Here is a 14,149-nt window from a genome sequence, read left to right as displayed (position 1 = left end):
CTGAGGAGTCTTTGAGTAAACATATTCTCTCTTAAAAGTTTATAAAATAGGTACTACAAAGAAGAAAGCTAATTCATATCCTTTACCTACATTCAACAACTGTTTACATTTTGCCAAGTTTAATTGATTTGCAGAGCCATGTGAGTTGCTACTTTATTTCTAAATACTTTATATCTCCTAAAAATAAAGGTATTCCACAGAATAACAATACCTTACATAATGCAAAAATGTTGCAAAGACACTACTCATGGAGACATTTAGAATTTATAAATGACAAAGATCCATAGCCTAAATTAACAAGTGTTTTATTGTGAAAGTTGATGCCTCAGGAAGCATCTGAATACCATGACAACTGTGATAATACTCTGTTCTCCTTTTTTAGAGAGTAGATAAGTAAAATGGAGTCACAGCATGGCATTTACATGCATAAGCTTGCAAAAAGAAAATTGCGCTAAACTAGGAAACAATCTGAGTAAAACAGGTAACTGTTAAAAGGTCAGCTCTGGTTGTAGGTTGTTCACTGATGCAGATATATATCAGGCAGGGACTTAAGAACTAAGAAGTGCTGCTACTGCTAAGTCACTTCAGTCATGTCCGACTCTGTGCGACCCCATAGACGGCAGCCCACCAGGCTCCCCCGTCCCTGGGATCCTCCAGGCAAGAACACTGGAGTGGGTTGCCATTTCCTTCTCCAGTCCATGAAAGTGAAAAGTGAAGGTGAAGTCGCTCAGTCATGTCTGACTCGACCCCATGGACTGCAGCCTACCAGGCTCCTCCACCCATGGGATTTTCCAGGCAAGAGTACTGGAGTGGGTTGCTATTGCTAGTTAAGATATAAATTTGTTCTACATTTCAAACCTAAGAAGAAAGAGAAAAAATGGAACCCTTGTCTTGTTCACAGACTCCAGTATATTGTGGTCCAGAATTTATTCTCTGGAGATAACAGCAATGCAGCAAACTACTTGCTTGTGAGGTGTAATAATTATGCCACCAACTTATTTGTAATATTTAGTTAAAATAATTTTTCATTTTTCTAGAGGCTTTTGGTTCTTAATTACATGAAAGCAAAATCATATTATAGAAGTACATGTAATTGCATTGATGATAATCTTCTTTGTTCACTTCATTTGTAGAGTGATGTAAGGGAGAAACAGAAGACTCTTGTGGAACAGCTCCTGTCTTTGCTGAACAGCTCGCCAGGGCCTCCTACTCGTAAACTCCTTGCTAAAAATCTAGCCCTTCTTTATAGTATTGGAGACACGTTCTCTGTTTATGAGACAATCGATAAATGTAATGATCTTATTCGAAGCAAAGATGATTCTCCAAGTTATCTTCCCACTAAACTGTAAGTTAATATTGAAACTGAATATAAGAGATCTTTGTTGTATCATTTTTTAAAGAACTCAAACTTTGCTGTATAGTAGAAATTAGCACAACCTTGTTAATCAACTCTGTTTAGTAAAATAATTTTTTTTAAAGAACTAAACTACTTGATAATTATTATAAAAATGAATACAAATTGTTTTCCTCATTTTCTTAAAAATATGTAGCTTTTGAAAAGATCTAATATTTTCCCATTGAGAAATAGTTCTTTTAAAAATTTTAGACATGTGAAGCTTAGATTTGGGAATCAAAACCGTCTGATTAATATTTTAGCCGTTGAGTGTTTAAGGAACAAGTATGTTAAATTCTTCATGTTTTGGATGTTCTTTTAGTTTATTAGTTCTTAGTAGTGAAGATTAATAGTAAATATATAGAACAATACTTTTCTAAGATCCTAAAAGAACAACTAAGTTTCTTTCTCCATAGGACTCAGTTCATTTTATCACCTGTTGTTTACAGAAGGCTATTTACGATGTATGGCTCCACGGTACTAATTTTATAGAAATTTTTTTATTGATTTAATTTTTAGCTTATGATAGAATATGCTTTTCCATAAAATGTTGAGACTTAATGAGAACACTGTTCTTTTTCTTTTAAGACTGTCTTTGATTATCTAACATATGAAGCTCAGTTCTATTAAAAAATTTGGAGGAATGGAATCTTTGGGCTGAGATTTAAATTAGTTGAAGATAGATCTTTTTAACATTCTTATATTGAAAATGTAATCATTTGATACTCCAGTGTCATTCCTTATGACTTAGCAGTGGAGTAGATTCTGGGAAATTTGTCCTTTAAAAATTTAAGTAGTCATCTTTGCATGTCCTAAGATCCTTTTTTTCCTGTTTTTTCATTCTTGACTGATTTCTAATTGAAATGTCGTTTCAGTGCTGCTGTGGTGTGTTTGGGTTCCTTGTACAAGAAGTTGGGTAGAATATTAGGTAACACCTTTACTGATACGGTGGGGAATATTCTCAAAGCCATGAAGAGTGCAGAGGTAAATACAGATTTTATAGTTTCTTGAGCTTATAAAAGAGCCTTATCTGTGACAAGCATACATAGTATATGTGTAAATATATCCATAAATGACATATTTTTAGGTAGTGCACCTATGTACTTTGTATATTAAATCTTTATTAGAAAAACAATAATGCAGTAAAATTTTGTGTATTCAGACAAATTCCAGTGGACACAAACTAAGGTGTTTCTCTGGCAGACCTGTCCTGCTCCTCCTTGTTTCACCTTTTCCATCTCATGCTACTTACTAGTGCCAGAGCAAGTGCTTGCCACCAAGGGTCCAGATACATAATGGGTAATGACTGTCTACCTGATGGATGGATTAGTATTCTACCAGCATCAGCAGGGAGTAAGGAATAAAATCAGGGTAGGAAAGAGTGTGAAGGACATAAGCTTGACTAGGACCTGGATGACCTTTTAATTGCCAGGGGTGAATATATTCTCAGCCTTAGCCTCACTGATATGTTGGTATCATTTACCATTGTGAAACACCCTTTGTCTTTATCAGACTTCTAAGATATACTGTAATTTTTTGCCAACTAAAGTTTTACCAATCACATTTTAAGATTCAAACATTTGTATGTTTGTATATCAAAAATTTTAAATCTGTGGTTCCTCATATTTAAGGATAACTCAGCACCTTTAAATATTAAAAAAAAATCGCACTAGTTCTTATTCTTACATTACTTTGAAGAAGTCTAGAAAATTTGTAAAAATGCAGGACTGTCACACACCTTTCTTTAACTATATCAGGATAAAACATGGGAAAATTCAAATATAAAATATGCCAAATTTCAAGAAGAATGTAACTGATTATAGAACTTTACAGAGAAGTGAAATCCATAATATAAAACTGGTGAGAAAATCAACTCAGCAGATTACTTCTCAGCAGTAGTAGCTTTCACAAAGATTGAAGAAGATGATTAAGGAGGAGAGATTGTTAACATCCATAAACATGGTTTTATTTAAAAGGACGTGTCTGTAAAAACTTTTTTTTACTGAAGTGTGTCCACTTTAAACTTTTTTTTTCTCTTAGCGTCATTGATAAAGCTATACTTTTTAGGGCTCATGGTTAACAGAGAATTACTTTATAAGTCTCAGAAAATATTAAGTTCTTGCTAAGTATTTTATTGCTCCTCCACTTTATAACCTTTATGATTGAGTTGATTTATCAGTACCACAGTGTTTTGGAAATATCAAAAGGGATTTCCACCGTTGATACACACCAATAGTGATAGACAGTGTTTGAAACTGGCAGTATTTGAAAAAAAAGTTAAGTTTCCCATTAGGAATTAGCATTAGGACTCATTTTGCTATGTCCACCTGTAATTACTCACTATTATGCCCCTTTGAACAAAAATTAATAACATTGCTATGAAAATGATATTGATGTTAGCTTACCTGTAGTAGCCTTAACTTCCTGAGATACACAAACAGGTACTATTTCTTGAGTGTTTACTGTGTGCTAGGCACTATGGTGAATGATTTCCCCACAGGCACTTATTTACTGGCTCTATGGGATTCATCTTATCCTCGTTTTATTTTTATTTATTTATTTTTGGCCATGGTATGTAGCATGTGGGATCTTAGTTCCCAGACCAGGGATTGAACCAGTGCCCCCTACAGTGGAAGCCCAGAGTCTTAACCACTGGACCACCAGGGAAGTTCCTTATCCTCATTTTATAGTTGAAGAAATAAGTAAGAACAGCTTAAAGTCACATTGTTGCTAAGGTTCAGAGCCAGGATTCACACCCAGATCTTTTAAAATCTAAATTCAGACTTTAAACTTTGAGTTTACTCACACCAATAAATGATAAAAATATTCTGAACATTTACTGTGTGTCAGGCACTGTTCTAAGTAGTTCAGTTCAGTCATTCAGTCATGTCTGACTCTTTGCGACCCCATGGACTGCAGTACCCCAGGCCTCCTGTCCATCACCAACTCCTGGGGTTTACTCAAACTCATGTCCGTTGAGTTGGTGATGCCATCCAACCATCTCATCCTCTGTCGTCCCCTTCTCCTCCTACCTTAAATCTTTACCAGCATCAGCTTCTTTTCAAATGAGTCGGTTCTTCTCATGAGGTGGCCAAAGTATTGGAGTTTCATCTTCATCATCAGTCCTTCCAATGAATATTCAGGACTGATTTCCTTTAGGATGGACTGGTTGGATCTCCTTGCAGTCCAAGGGACTCTCAAGAGTCTTCTCCAACACCACAGAGTCTTCTCCAAAAGCATCAGTTCTTCAGCGCTCAGCTTTCTTTATAGTCCAACTCTCACATTTATACATGACTACTGGAAAAACCATAGCTTTGACTAGATGGACCTTTGTTGGCAATGTAATGTCTTTGCTTTTTAATATGCTGTCTAGGTTGGTCATCTTTTCTTCCAAGGAGTAAGCATCTTTTAATTTTAGGGCGGTGGTCACCATGTGCAGTAATGACATGTAGTAATTCATTTGATCCTCACAACAACCATATAACAGATAGAGAAACAGATTTGCCCAAAGACATGGAGTTAGTAGGTGGCAGACCATGCACTCTTACCGTGTTACCTCATTTATAACAACCATTTATTGAATGCTTAACAATGTGCAAGCTTTATGCCTGGTACTTCCATACAATTTCATTTAATCTGCGTGTCAACCCTATGAAATTTGTACTGTACTGAAGTATAATATATATTAATACAAATAGCACTGTAAAGTAGTAAACACTGGGCCTTCCCTGGTGATCCATTGGTTAAGATCTGCCTAGTAGTGCAGGGAACTCAGGTTTGATCCCTGGTCAGGGAACTAACATCCCATATGCTGCAGAGTGGCTAAGCCCTTGTGCCTCAACTACTGAACCTGTGCCACAGTTAGAGCATCCTTGCATCACAGTGAAAGATCTGCATGCCATAACGAAGATCTGATGCACCCAAATACATAAGCTTTTTTTTAAAGGAAGCATAAAAAAATAGTAAACACTGTGTAAAATAGAAATTGTTCATGTTTTTAAATGTCAGAATAGGTTAATTAGTTTGTATAAAAATCCTACTATTTCTCTAATATGTGAGATAAATTTCAATGCTCATGCTGTTTTTCACAGTGAACTTTTATTCCTGATCCTTAAATTTTTTCCTCTTTGACAGTCACAAGGTCGTTATGAGATTATGCTGAGTCTGCAAAACATACTGAATGGACTGGGAGCTGCTGCTATCCCTTGCCACAGGGATGTTTATAAAGCTGCTAGATCTTGCTTAACAGATAGATCCATGGCTGTTCGTTGTGCTGCTGCAAAGGTAAAATAGTCTAATAAGCAGAATTTGTAAAAATTAATATAAAGACAACTTAATCAGTTAATCCCAGTGAAAACACTGGTAACCGCTACATGATCTCAGAGCTGCTACCTTGGTATTGAGGTGAGACTGTCTCATTTTAACATATGAGGAAAACAGGGCTGCAAGGGTTATGTGAATTTCCCAGGGTTCTTAAAAGTAGTTAGCAGCACATTGTCAGAAGTGGGGTCAAGTTGTCAGACTCCTAAGTATTCCTTCCATTCCACTGTCCCTCCTCTCTATGGGTGTGTAAAATTTACCTGTAAGGTTTGTGTTGTTTGAAAGTGACCTTTGTTTTTATCATGCTTTCTTAACATAGTGGGTTAGACAGTTAGTGTTTATGTTGGAATTAGTCTCATAATTGCTCATAGCCAACAGATAGCTTCTAAAGACATTTTTCATACCCCGCTGAATTAGAAATGGGTCTTTGTGGACACATTGCTTTATATATCGTAATTTTTATGGCTTATAGTTAGTATTCACTTGTCCCTGCAGTCATTATTTAGAGACTTTGGATTTGTGTATTCTTTTTGTTAGCTCTTGATAGGTTCTTCGACTTATGTATATCTGAACCTGACATTTCTATTTTGTGTTTCATTAATTTCTTTTTTTCCCAATTGAATAGTGTCTCCTTGAACTTCAGAATGAGGCCGTCTTTATGTGGAGTACAGACCTGGACAGTGTGGCCACACTATGCTTTAAATCCTTTGAAGGCTCCAATTATGATGTGCGGATTTCAGTTTCAAAACTACTAGGCACGGTGTTGGCTAAAGCCATAATTTCTAAACATCCAGGAACAGGTAAATTTATGTAATTGTTTTCATAATGTCTTCCATAACTTTTTCCCTGTTGACTTGAACAAACATACGTAGCATTACTGCTACCCCTTACTACTTCTTGAAAGAGGCAGAATATCACGCAGATTTTAGCTTGGGAACATTCAAAGTCCTCAGAGTTCATATTAAAATAATTCAGTGAAAGTTTGAGGAAAAACTTAAAAGAACTCGTAAATAAATGTGCTTTGTTCAGTCATTGTCTTCCTCTACACCATGGCCTTTGTTTTTGTTTTTTTTTGGTGTAAGTTAATTGTGGAGTGTTGCTCAGTAAGAAATAAGATCTGATTCTTGAGAATTTTTTTTTTAAGCAGCGTGCATCTGATTACATACATTTGGTTTGCCATCTTCTAGATTGGTATAAGGGAGCAATGATGTAAATAATTCCAAACAACAGATACTTGAAATTTGCTATATTTGGACAGTTTAGATAAGTTGCCAGGGATTTATGGAATCTTTTAAAGTTACTTCTTGAGAACTTAAAGGTTCGTATCTTCATTTCCCTTGTCTATTCATGGTCCCACTTTCCTAACTATTTTATACCTTCATCTTCTCCTATATTACTTTCATTTGATGGCCTATCTTCCATAGGCTCCCCCTACTAAATCTACCACCTTCCAGCATCTATCTGCACATGCTCCACTGCTATCAAGACTTTTCCCCTATTATCAAGATGAATTATCTTCTATTAAAGCCTTATGTTCAATATGTATTAGAGCTCATCTGCTCACCTGCTTGAGGACATAGCTGTAGGAAGTCTCCCCTCTCCTACATCAACTTTTCCCTTTCAGTTGGTTCATTCCCTATAAAGCATGCTTTTCTCCCCCCTCTCATCTTTATTTTATTTCTCCCCCCTCCTCTCATCTTTAAAATAATTTTTTTTTCCTTGTGTCTTCCCAGCCAACTGGAGCCCAATTTCTCTTGCCTTTGCAGCAGAGTTCCTCAGAAGGGTTCTTGATATTCAGTTTTTAGTTTCTCTCTTCTTTGAAATGCACTTAAGATTTTTCCCCAGTTGTCTGTCAAAAACTATTTTTGTTAAGGTCATCAATGACTTCCATGTTCATCATTTATTCAATAAATAATCAAGTATTTATTGAGGATTTATACCAGGCCATGAACTATTCTCAGCATGTAAGAGGTGTTACTGAACAGAACAGATTAAAAGCCCCTAAACTTTGCAGCTTCCATTCTAGTTTTTAGTCACGCTAAGCCAGTGGGCAGTTCTCTGCTGTCTTACTTGACAGCAGCAGTCAGCTTTCAGCAACATTTAACTCAGTTGATCTTCCTCTCATCCTCTTTTCACTTGCCTTTTAGGGCCTTATACTGCCTTGGTTTTCTTTCCTCCTCTGTAGAAATTCCTTTTCAGTCTTTAATGATTCCTTGTCTTCTCAAAGAAGACACCCATTACCTTGTCCTTGATCTTCTCTTTACGTGGGCTCACTCTAGTGATCCCAGCCAGTCTCTTAGCTTAAATACCGTCTGTGCATCAGGGGTTCCTGGATTTATGTCTTTAGCCCACACTTCTCTCCTGGATGCTGAACTCTCATACCTACCTGCCTGTTTGACATCTCTGTTTGAATGTCTGTTTGATGTTTTGACTTGTCCCAAGTGAATGTTTGATTTCCCCTCCCCCATATGTATACATATATACCTGCTCTCCTTGCAGTTGCAGTCTTGCTAATCTAAGTTGATGACAGCTTCATCCATGCAGGTGTTCAAGCAGCAATTTGGAAAGTCACCTTGAATCGTCTCTCTCACACTCAATACCTATTCTACTTACCAATATTAAAACCATCTAGACTTGGGGCTCCATGGAGAAGTGGCTCATATGGTTGAGGCTCATCTGAGAATGAGCCTGGGACATCTTGTTGTGCCAAAAAAATAAGGGACGTCCAATGGCCAGCTTTCTGAAGACACTTCCTCTGGTCAAATTCAAAACAATATTAGAATTAATAATGCTAGAAATAGATTATAACATGTTAAATAAAAAAGGAATCTATGAGTCTGTAATGAAAATAAGTAAATAAAGGAGAAGGGAAAGGTCTATTTTTACAGTTGAATGCCGACCAAAAAGTTTAGAAGTGATGAATGTTAGATAATGACCTTTTGCAGTCATTATAGGAATAGTTCATGCAGATAAGAGTCTTCAGTGCATTCTGAAATGGGTTAGAGTTTATTTATACTGTCTTAAAGTATCACTGAAGAAGGCAATGGCACCCCACTGCAGTACTCTTGCCTGGAAAATCCCATGGACAGAGGAGCCTGGTAGGCTGCAATCCATGGGGTCGCTAAGAGTTGGACATGACTGAGCGACTTCACTTTCACGCACTGGAGAAGGAAATGGCAACCCACTCCAGTGTTCTTGCCTGGAGAATCCCAGGGATGGAGAAGCCTGGTAGGCTGCAGTCCATGGGGTCGCACAGTCGGACACGACTGAAGTGACTTAGCAGCAGCAGCAGCAAAGTATCACTACACAGGTGGCATAGTGATAATAAAGGGGAAAATGGTATTTTACAGTCAATGAGATTGACAGACACCTGATTCATTTATTCAAAGATAATACCACCAATATAGGGACAGACTGACATCAAACCTGACATTCTTTCTGATATTATGTGTTGAGAAATCTTACAGCATTACTTATGCAATTGAAAGCTTTTCTGTAACTACAACTAGCCATATATGTAGGCTTCAAAAATGAGAAAGTGATAAGGAAGATATGGAAGCTAGGAGAAGGGTACATGAGAATTTATTTTACTCTTGCAGCTTTTTTGTGATTTTGAAATTTTTTCTAATAAAAAATTTTAAAACTATGTAAATATGTATACCAAGACTCCTGTTGTAACTACCTTGATCTAGCCTGTTAAAAGCTACCATCACCTCTTGGTATTACTAAATCCTCCTAATGTTTTCGTTTTTTCTACTTCCACCTTTGCCCCTCTGTAGTCTTCTCTCAGCACAGAAGCAAAGTGACAGATGCTGTTACTGCTTTGCTTGAGGGTCTCCACTGGCACCTCACTTTACTCACATCATCATTATAATGATTGACAAGGTCCTATATCTTCTGCTCTTGCACCATCCTCACACCCTGTCCTGTCTCCTACCAGAGAACTCACTGCATATAAAAGATAATCTGCTGTATTTTTTTGTGTGGCTTTTAATCACTGTCTGACATACTATTAATAGACACTTTGTCATTTGTTATATTTATTCTTGTCTCTCCTTTCTAGAATTTATGATCTGTGAGGGCATGGATTTTGTACTGTTCACTAATGTTTCTTTCCATGTACCAGTATAGATTTTCATCTGTGTCATCTTTAGGCTGAGAAATTTAGTTTTCTGAATAATCTTAGTTTTCTGAATGTTGACTTGGATTAACATAAGTTTATTTTGCCACTGCCTATGACTTATGTTGGTAATGAGGATCAGAGCATGTGACCATCATTTTTTCAGAAGAATGAAAGGGTGAAAATGCTTTTTTTTCTTTTTTTTAAAAGGAGATACTCACAGGGAGAAACGCAACTGTGTCAAACTGCAGACAAACTTAAAACGTTCTGCCTAGCTAGCCTCTTAATTATTGCAGCCTAAGGATTGACTGAGAAGTTTTAGTAAATACTAGCTTTGATTTCTTTAGAGACTGAGGATGTAACAAAAGTTGCACTTGCAATTGAGAATTTTTAAAAAACATGGTGTGGTTACTTTATATAAGTTTCATTAAGAGTTGTAGAGCATTTAGAAAGGTAAAATTTTGATTTTTGGCCTTTTTAGTATTTCAAAAGAATTTTCAAAGTGTTGTGTAGTGTTTTCTATTTATTTGTTTATTTGACTCTGCCAGGTCGTAGTTGCGGCATGTGGGATCTAGTTCCCTAACGAGGGATTGAACTTGGACCGCCTGCACTGGGAGCATGGAGTCTTAGTCACTGGACCACCGGAGAAGTCCCTGTAGCATTTTCACTCTTGGAGAACTAGGGCAGTTTATTTATGTTTCCCCTTGTTTTAGAAGACTGTTAGCCTTTTAACTTGAGGGCAAGAGAGCAGTAGGTCATAATCTCAAAGTGGCATAGACTTTAAGATGTCATTGACTTGATACATCAGAGTCCATTATGATTTGTTGTCTGAACACTTTTGTGACTTTATGTGTTACTGTGTGTAATGTCCTGTAAGTTCTGCCTTTTGTTTGGATTTTTAGTTTTATTTTTCTTTCTGTTAACATGCTGTTCAAGATTATGTATTAAAATTTAGTCTGTAAAACAAAATTACATGTTTTGTTTTGTTCTTTGTTATAGCAGCCTCACGTCAGAGCATTCGCAGAGTATCACTGGAGGAAGTTCTGGAATTACTAGGAACAGGGTTTCTACGTGGAAGTTCAGGATTTCTTCGAGCCAGTGGAGATATGCTGAAAGGAACCAGTTCAGTCAGTAGGGATGTTCGAGTTGGAGTTACTCAGGTTAGAATCACAAACCAGTCTCTAAATGTAATTCCCACCTGCCCGTGATGAAAGTTTTAGTATCTGACTCCAGGCAGAAGTGATACTGTGCCAGGTCATCACTTATGCTCTAATGTTTATAAATAGATGTGGTGAGGCCAAATACTTTATAAAAAAGCTAGATTATAAGTAAAAGAAGCTTGTTTATACAAAGCCAGCTAAATAAGCTATTGCAGTGTACTTTCAGTTCGTAATAATGGGAGACTTGTTTATTTCCTTTGAAAGGTAAACATTTTTTTGTTTGTTTCCAGGCCTTGGGCTTCCATGTGTCTTGTGTTTTCACATGTTTTCCATTGTGTTTTTGTGTGCTTATAGGGTTCAAATTTAAACTGTTAGGTACATAATATTCAGCGTGGGCAATATTATATTTCTATCTTATATGGTTTCTACTTTTAAATAAAGATTACAGAATTGTAATTTCCTTAAGGGCTTAAATTCTTGGTTCTAAACAAAACTTAAAAAGCTAAACCTTGGGAAAAGGGTCTTTGAATAAGAGAATATAGAGGTCTTTGCATTCTTTCTTTTAATTTTCGTATTTTCTAGATGCCATTGTGGGTCTAAGCAAACACATATATATTTTTTTAATTCACGTATAATCCTCATTGTTTTATACTGTATGATATTAGAGTTCATGAAAATATAAAATGTCCCAGCATAACTGTAAACTGTTTTTAAAAAACAGATTACATGAGATAACTACACTCTGTATCTCTAGAGTAAGGCAAACCATTAGCATTCATGAAAATAAAGATAGTGATTCATCACTATAAACTTTCTTTTCCATTTTCTAGAACTGAATTCTCTTAGAGTTATGGTATTAGACCATAGTTAATTCTTACATTGTGTTTATTTGTTTGTTTTGAGTTTTCTTCTTCACAATGTTAAAGAGCTTGAATGCTTTGTTCAGAAAAGTCATAGGCATGTTTTACTGATTAGCTAGCTACGTTGGCTGTCCTGAAACCTTGCAAGTCTGACCAAAATAAAACACAGGCAGCATAAATGAAATCTCAGTTGAAAGACTAGGTACTTCAATTTTGGCTTAACAAGCAAAACATTGTACAATATTTATATAGTTAAAGTGGCTACACAAATGAGGAAAAACTAAAAAATATTAATAAATTCTGCATATTTCATGGAAGATAAGACATTGATATAGAATTGAAATTATTTCATTTTGAAGATAAAACTCATTTCTATTTTTTAGGCTTATGTGGTGTTTATTTCAACACTAGGAGGAGCATGGCTAGAGAAAAATTTTGCTGCTTTTCTTTCTCATATCCTAAGCCTGGTTTCACAGTCACACCCTAAGGCCACCCAAACTCAGATTGATGCTGTCTGCAGTCGCCGTTGTGTTTCATTTATCCTTCGAGCCACTGTTGGAGGCCTTCTTGGAGAAAAGGCTCAAGTTGCTGCTGCTAAGGATATTTGCCAGGCTATCTGGAAGTTAAAGAAAGTTATGGGTATGGATCTTCTAAGACAGTCTCTTTTAAAACAGGGCTAAAGAAATTGTCCCTTTGAAAAGCTGGACTGGTATATAATTATGTTAATACAAAAGAAGCTACTTTTATAATACAGGTCAGTTTTTTCAGAGTAGAGCAGTCTATGATAGATGAGACATAAATTATCTAACTTGATAAGAACTGTTACATAGATGTCCTGATCTTAGAGGGTGGTGGTTAATAGTTCCTTAGAATTCATAGTCTTTCTATACAAGTTAAGATACATTCTCTTTAAAACAGGTAGTTCATCTTAGTTCTTCTACTGGCCGAAGTCTACTCTGCTTATGGAGTTCTCCCTTTCAGGGACACTTGCTAGAAGAGTGATAAGGCATCTATAATCAGCTTGCTTGAACTAAATTGGTTATATTAGTTCAGTTCTTTCTCTGTAGATGCAAGTCTCATTTTAGTATTTTAGTTACTGCCTCAAGGATTTCATATATATCAAGTGGAGGTATTCTTTACCTTTATATGTTTTTACTCCTGATACCTATTGCCTGTAATACATTTTAATAAAACAGTGATGCCTAGTTAATTTTCCTGTTTCTATCAGATGCTGTAATGAGTGATGGTAATTTGGAAACCCGGCTTGGCTCTGCAGATGTAGCTGCCAGCCAGCATATGCTGGTGTGTGCTTTACAGGAACTTGGAAATCTCATACACAGTCTCGGCACCACGGCTGCACCGTTGTTACAGGATTCAAGTGCAGGTATCTGTTGCTTGTGACTAGTCTGAATACTTTGTTTTCACTTTTCCTTTTAGAGAACTTTTCTCTGAGAAAGAAAAGCTCCTTCATATCACTCATTTATTATAGATTTATTAGGGTCATTTTATGAAATATGTATAATCAAGATTATATAAAATATGTATATATTTGATTTTTTTTTTCCTTTTAGCTCTTGTAGATAAAGGTTGTTCTCTAGGTCTCTTCTTTACTCTAACCCCCTTTCTGGAGATATTTAAGATAACATGGAAAAATGGAGAAGTAATCCTGAACTTATATCTTTCATCTGCAGTGAAAGTGTTAGTATTAGTTTCTATATGGTGCATGTAATTTACCTCCTCAAAGGTCTTCTAAGCATTCTCTTTCCTTTCTCTTTCCTTTCTCTTTGAAAATTATTGAGAGATAATACTATAAAATTCACCGGTTTAAAGTACACAGTTCAGTGGTTTTGGCATACTCACAAAGTGGTACAAACACCACCACTGTCTAATTCCAGAATGTTTTCATCACCCCCAGAAGTCCTAAATGACCCATTAGCAGTCATTTCGCATTTCCTCTCCTACAGCCCTGATAACCACTAATCTATTTTCTGTCTGGATTTGTCTGTTCTGGACGAGATTTAATATAAATAGAATCATATAGCGTGTGGCCTTTTGTGACAGGCTTGTTATGTAATTACTATTTAAAATCATCTTTAATGGCTTTTGTCCTTTGACTGTGATACACAATTCCTGCTGGCTAGAGCTTACATTATATTTGGTTTGTATGCAATTTATTGTAGGGCATATATTGGTAAGGTAGCAGTCGACATGAACTGTTACACGTTATCATGAAGGTATATGTTGAACTGCAGCAGTACAGACTTTCTTGTTACTGGTGGTAGCATTTGCATTTCAT

At 36.2% G+C, this 14,149-nt stretch overlaps 1 protein-coding gene across 12 annotated transcripts in view; it reads left to right on the top strand.

Annotated features, from left to right (window-relative positions):
• HEATR5A (HEAT repeat containing 5A) overlaps positions 1-14,149 on the top strand; it is a 98,178-nt gene that overhangs the window by 15,018 nt on the left and 69,011 nt on the right. For 10 of the 12 annotated variants that reach the window (XM_019983485.2, XM_019983491.2, XM_019983494.2 and 7 more), the window contains 7 exons: positions 1,134-1,345; positions 2,269-2,377; positions 5,528-5,677; positions 6,339-6,513; positions 10,833-10,993; positions 12,237-12,492; positions 13,082-13,237. In XM_019983485.2, coding sequence (XP_019839044.2) covers positions 1,134-1,345; positions 2,269-2,377; positions 5,528-5,677; positions 6,339-6,513; positions 10,833-10,993; positions 12,237-12,492; positions 13,082-13,237 — 1,219 coding nt within the window. The remainder of the gene's footprint in view (positions 1-1,133; positions 1,346-2,268; positions 2,378-5,527; positions 5,678-6,338; positions 6,514-10,832; positions 10,994-12,236; positions 12,493-13,081; positions 13,238-14,149) is intronic. The other 2 variants (XM_019983492.2, XM_019983488.2) reach the window with 1 other exon arrangement.

Source organism: Bos indicus, chromosome 21 (genome assembly GCF_029378745.1).
Source record: "Bos indicus isolate NIAB-ARS_2022 breed Sahiwal x Tharparkar chromosome 21, NIAB-ARS_B.indTharparkar_mat_pri_1.0, whole genome shotgun sequence".
In the NCBI taxonomy this organism is placed as follows: domain Eukaryota; kingdom Metazoa; phylum Chordata; class Mammalia; order Artiodactyla; family Bovidae; genus Bos; species Bos indicus.
Note: the sequence above shows the minus strand (reverse complement) of the source record. Positions and strands in the feature narration are given on the sequence as shown.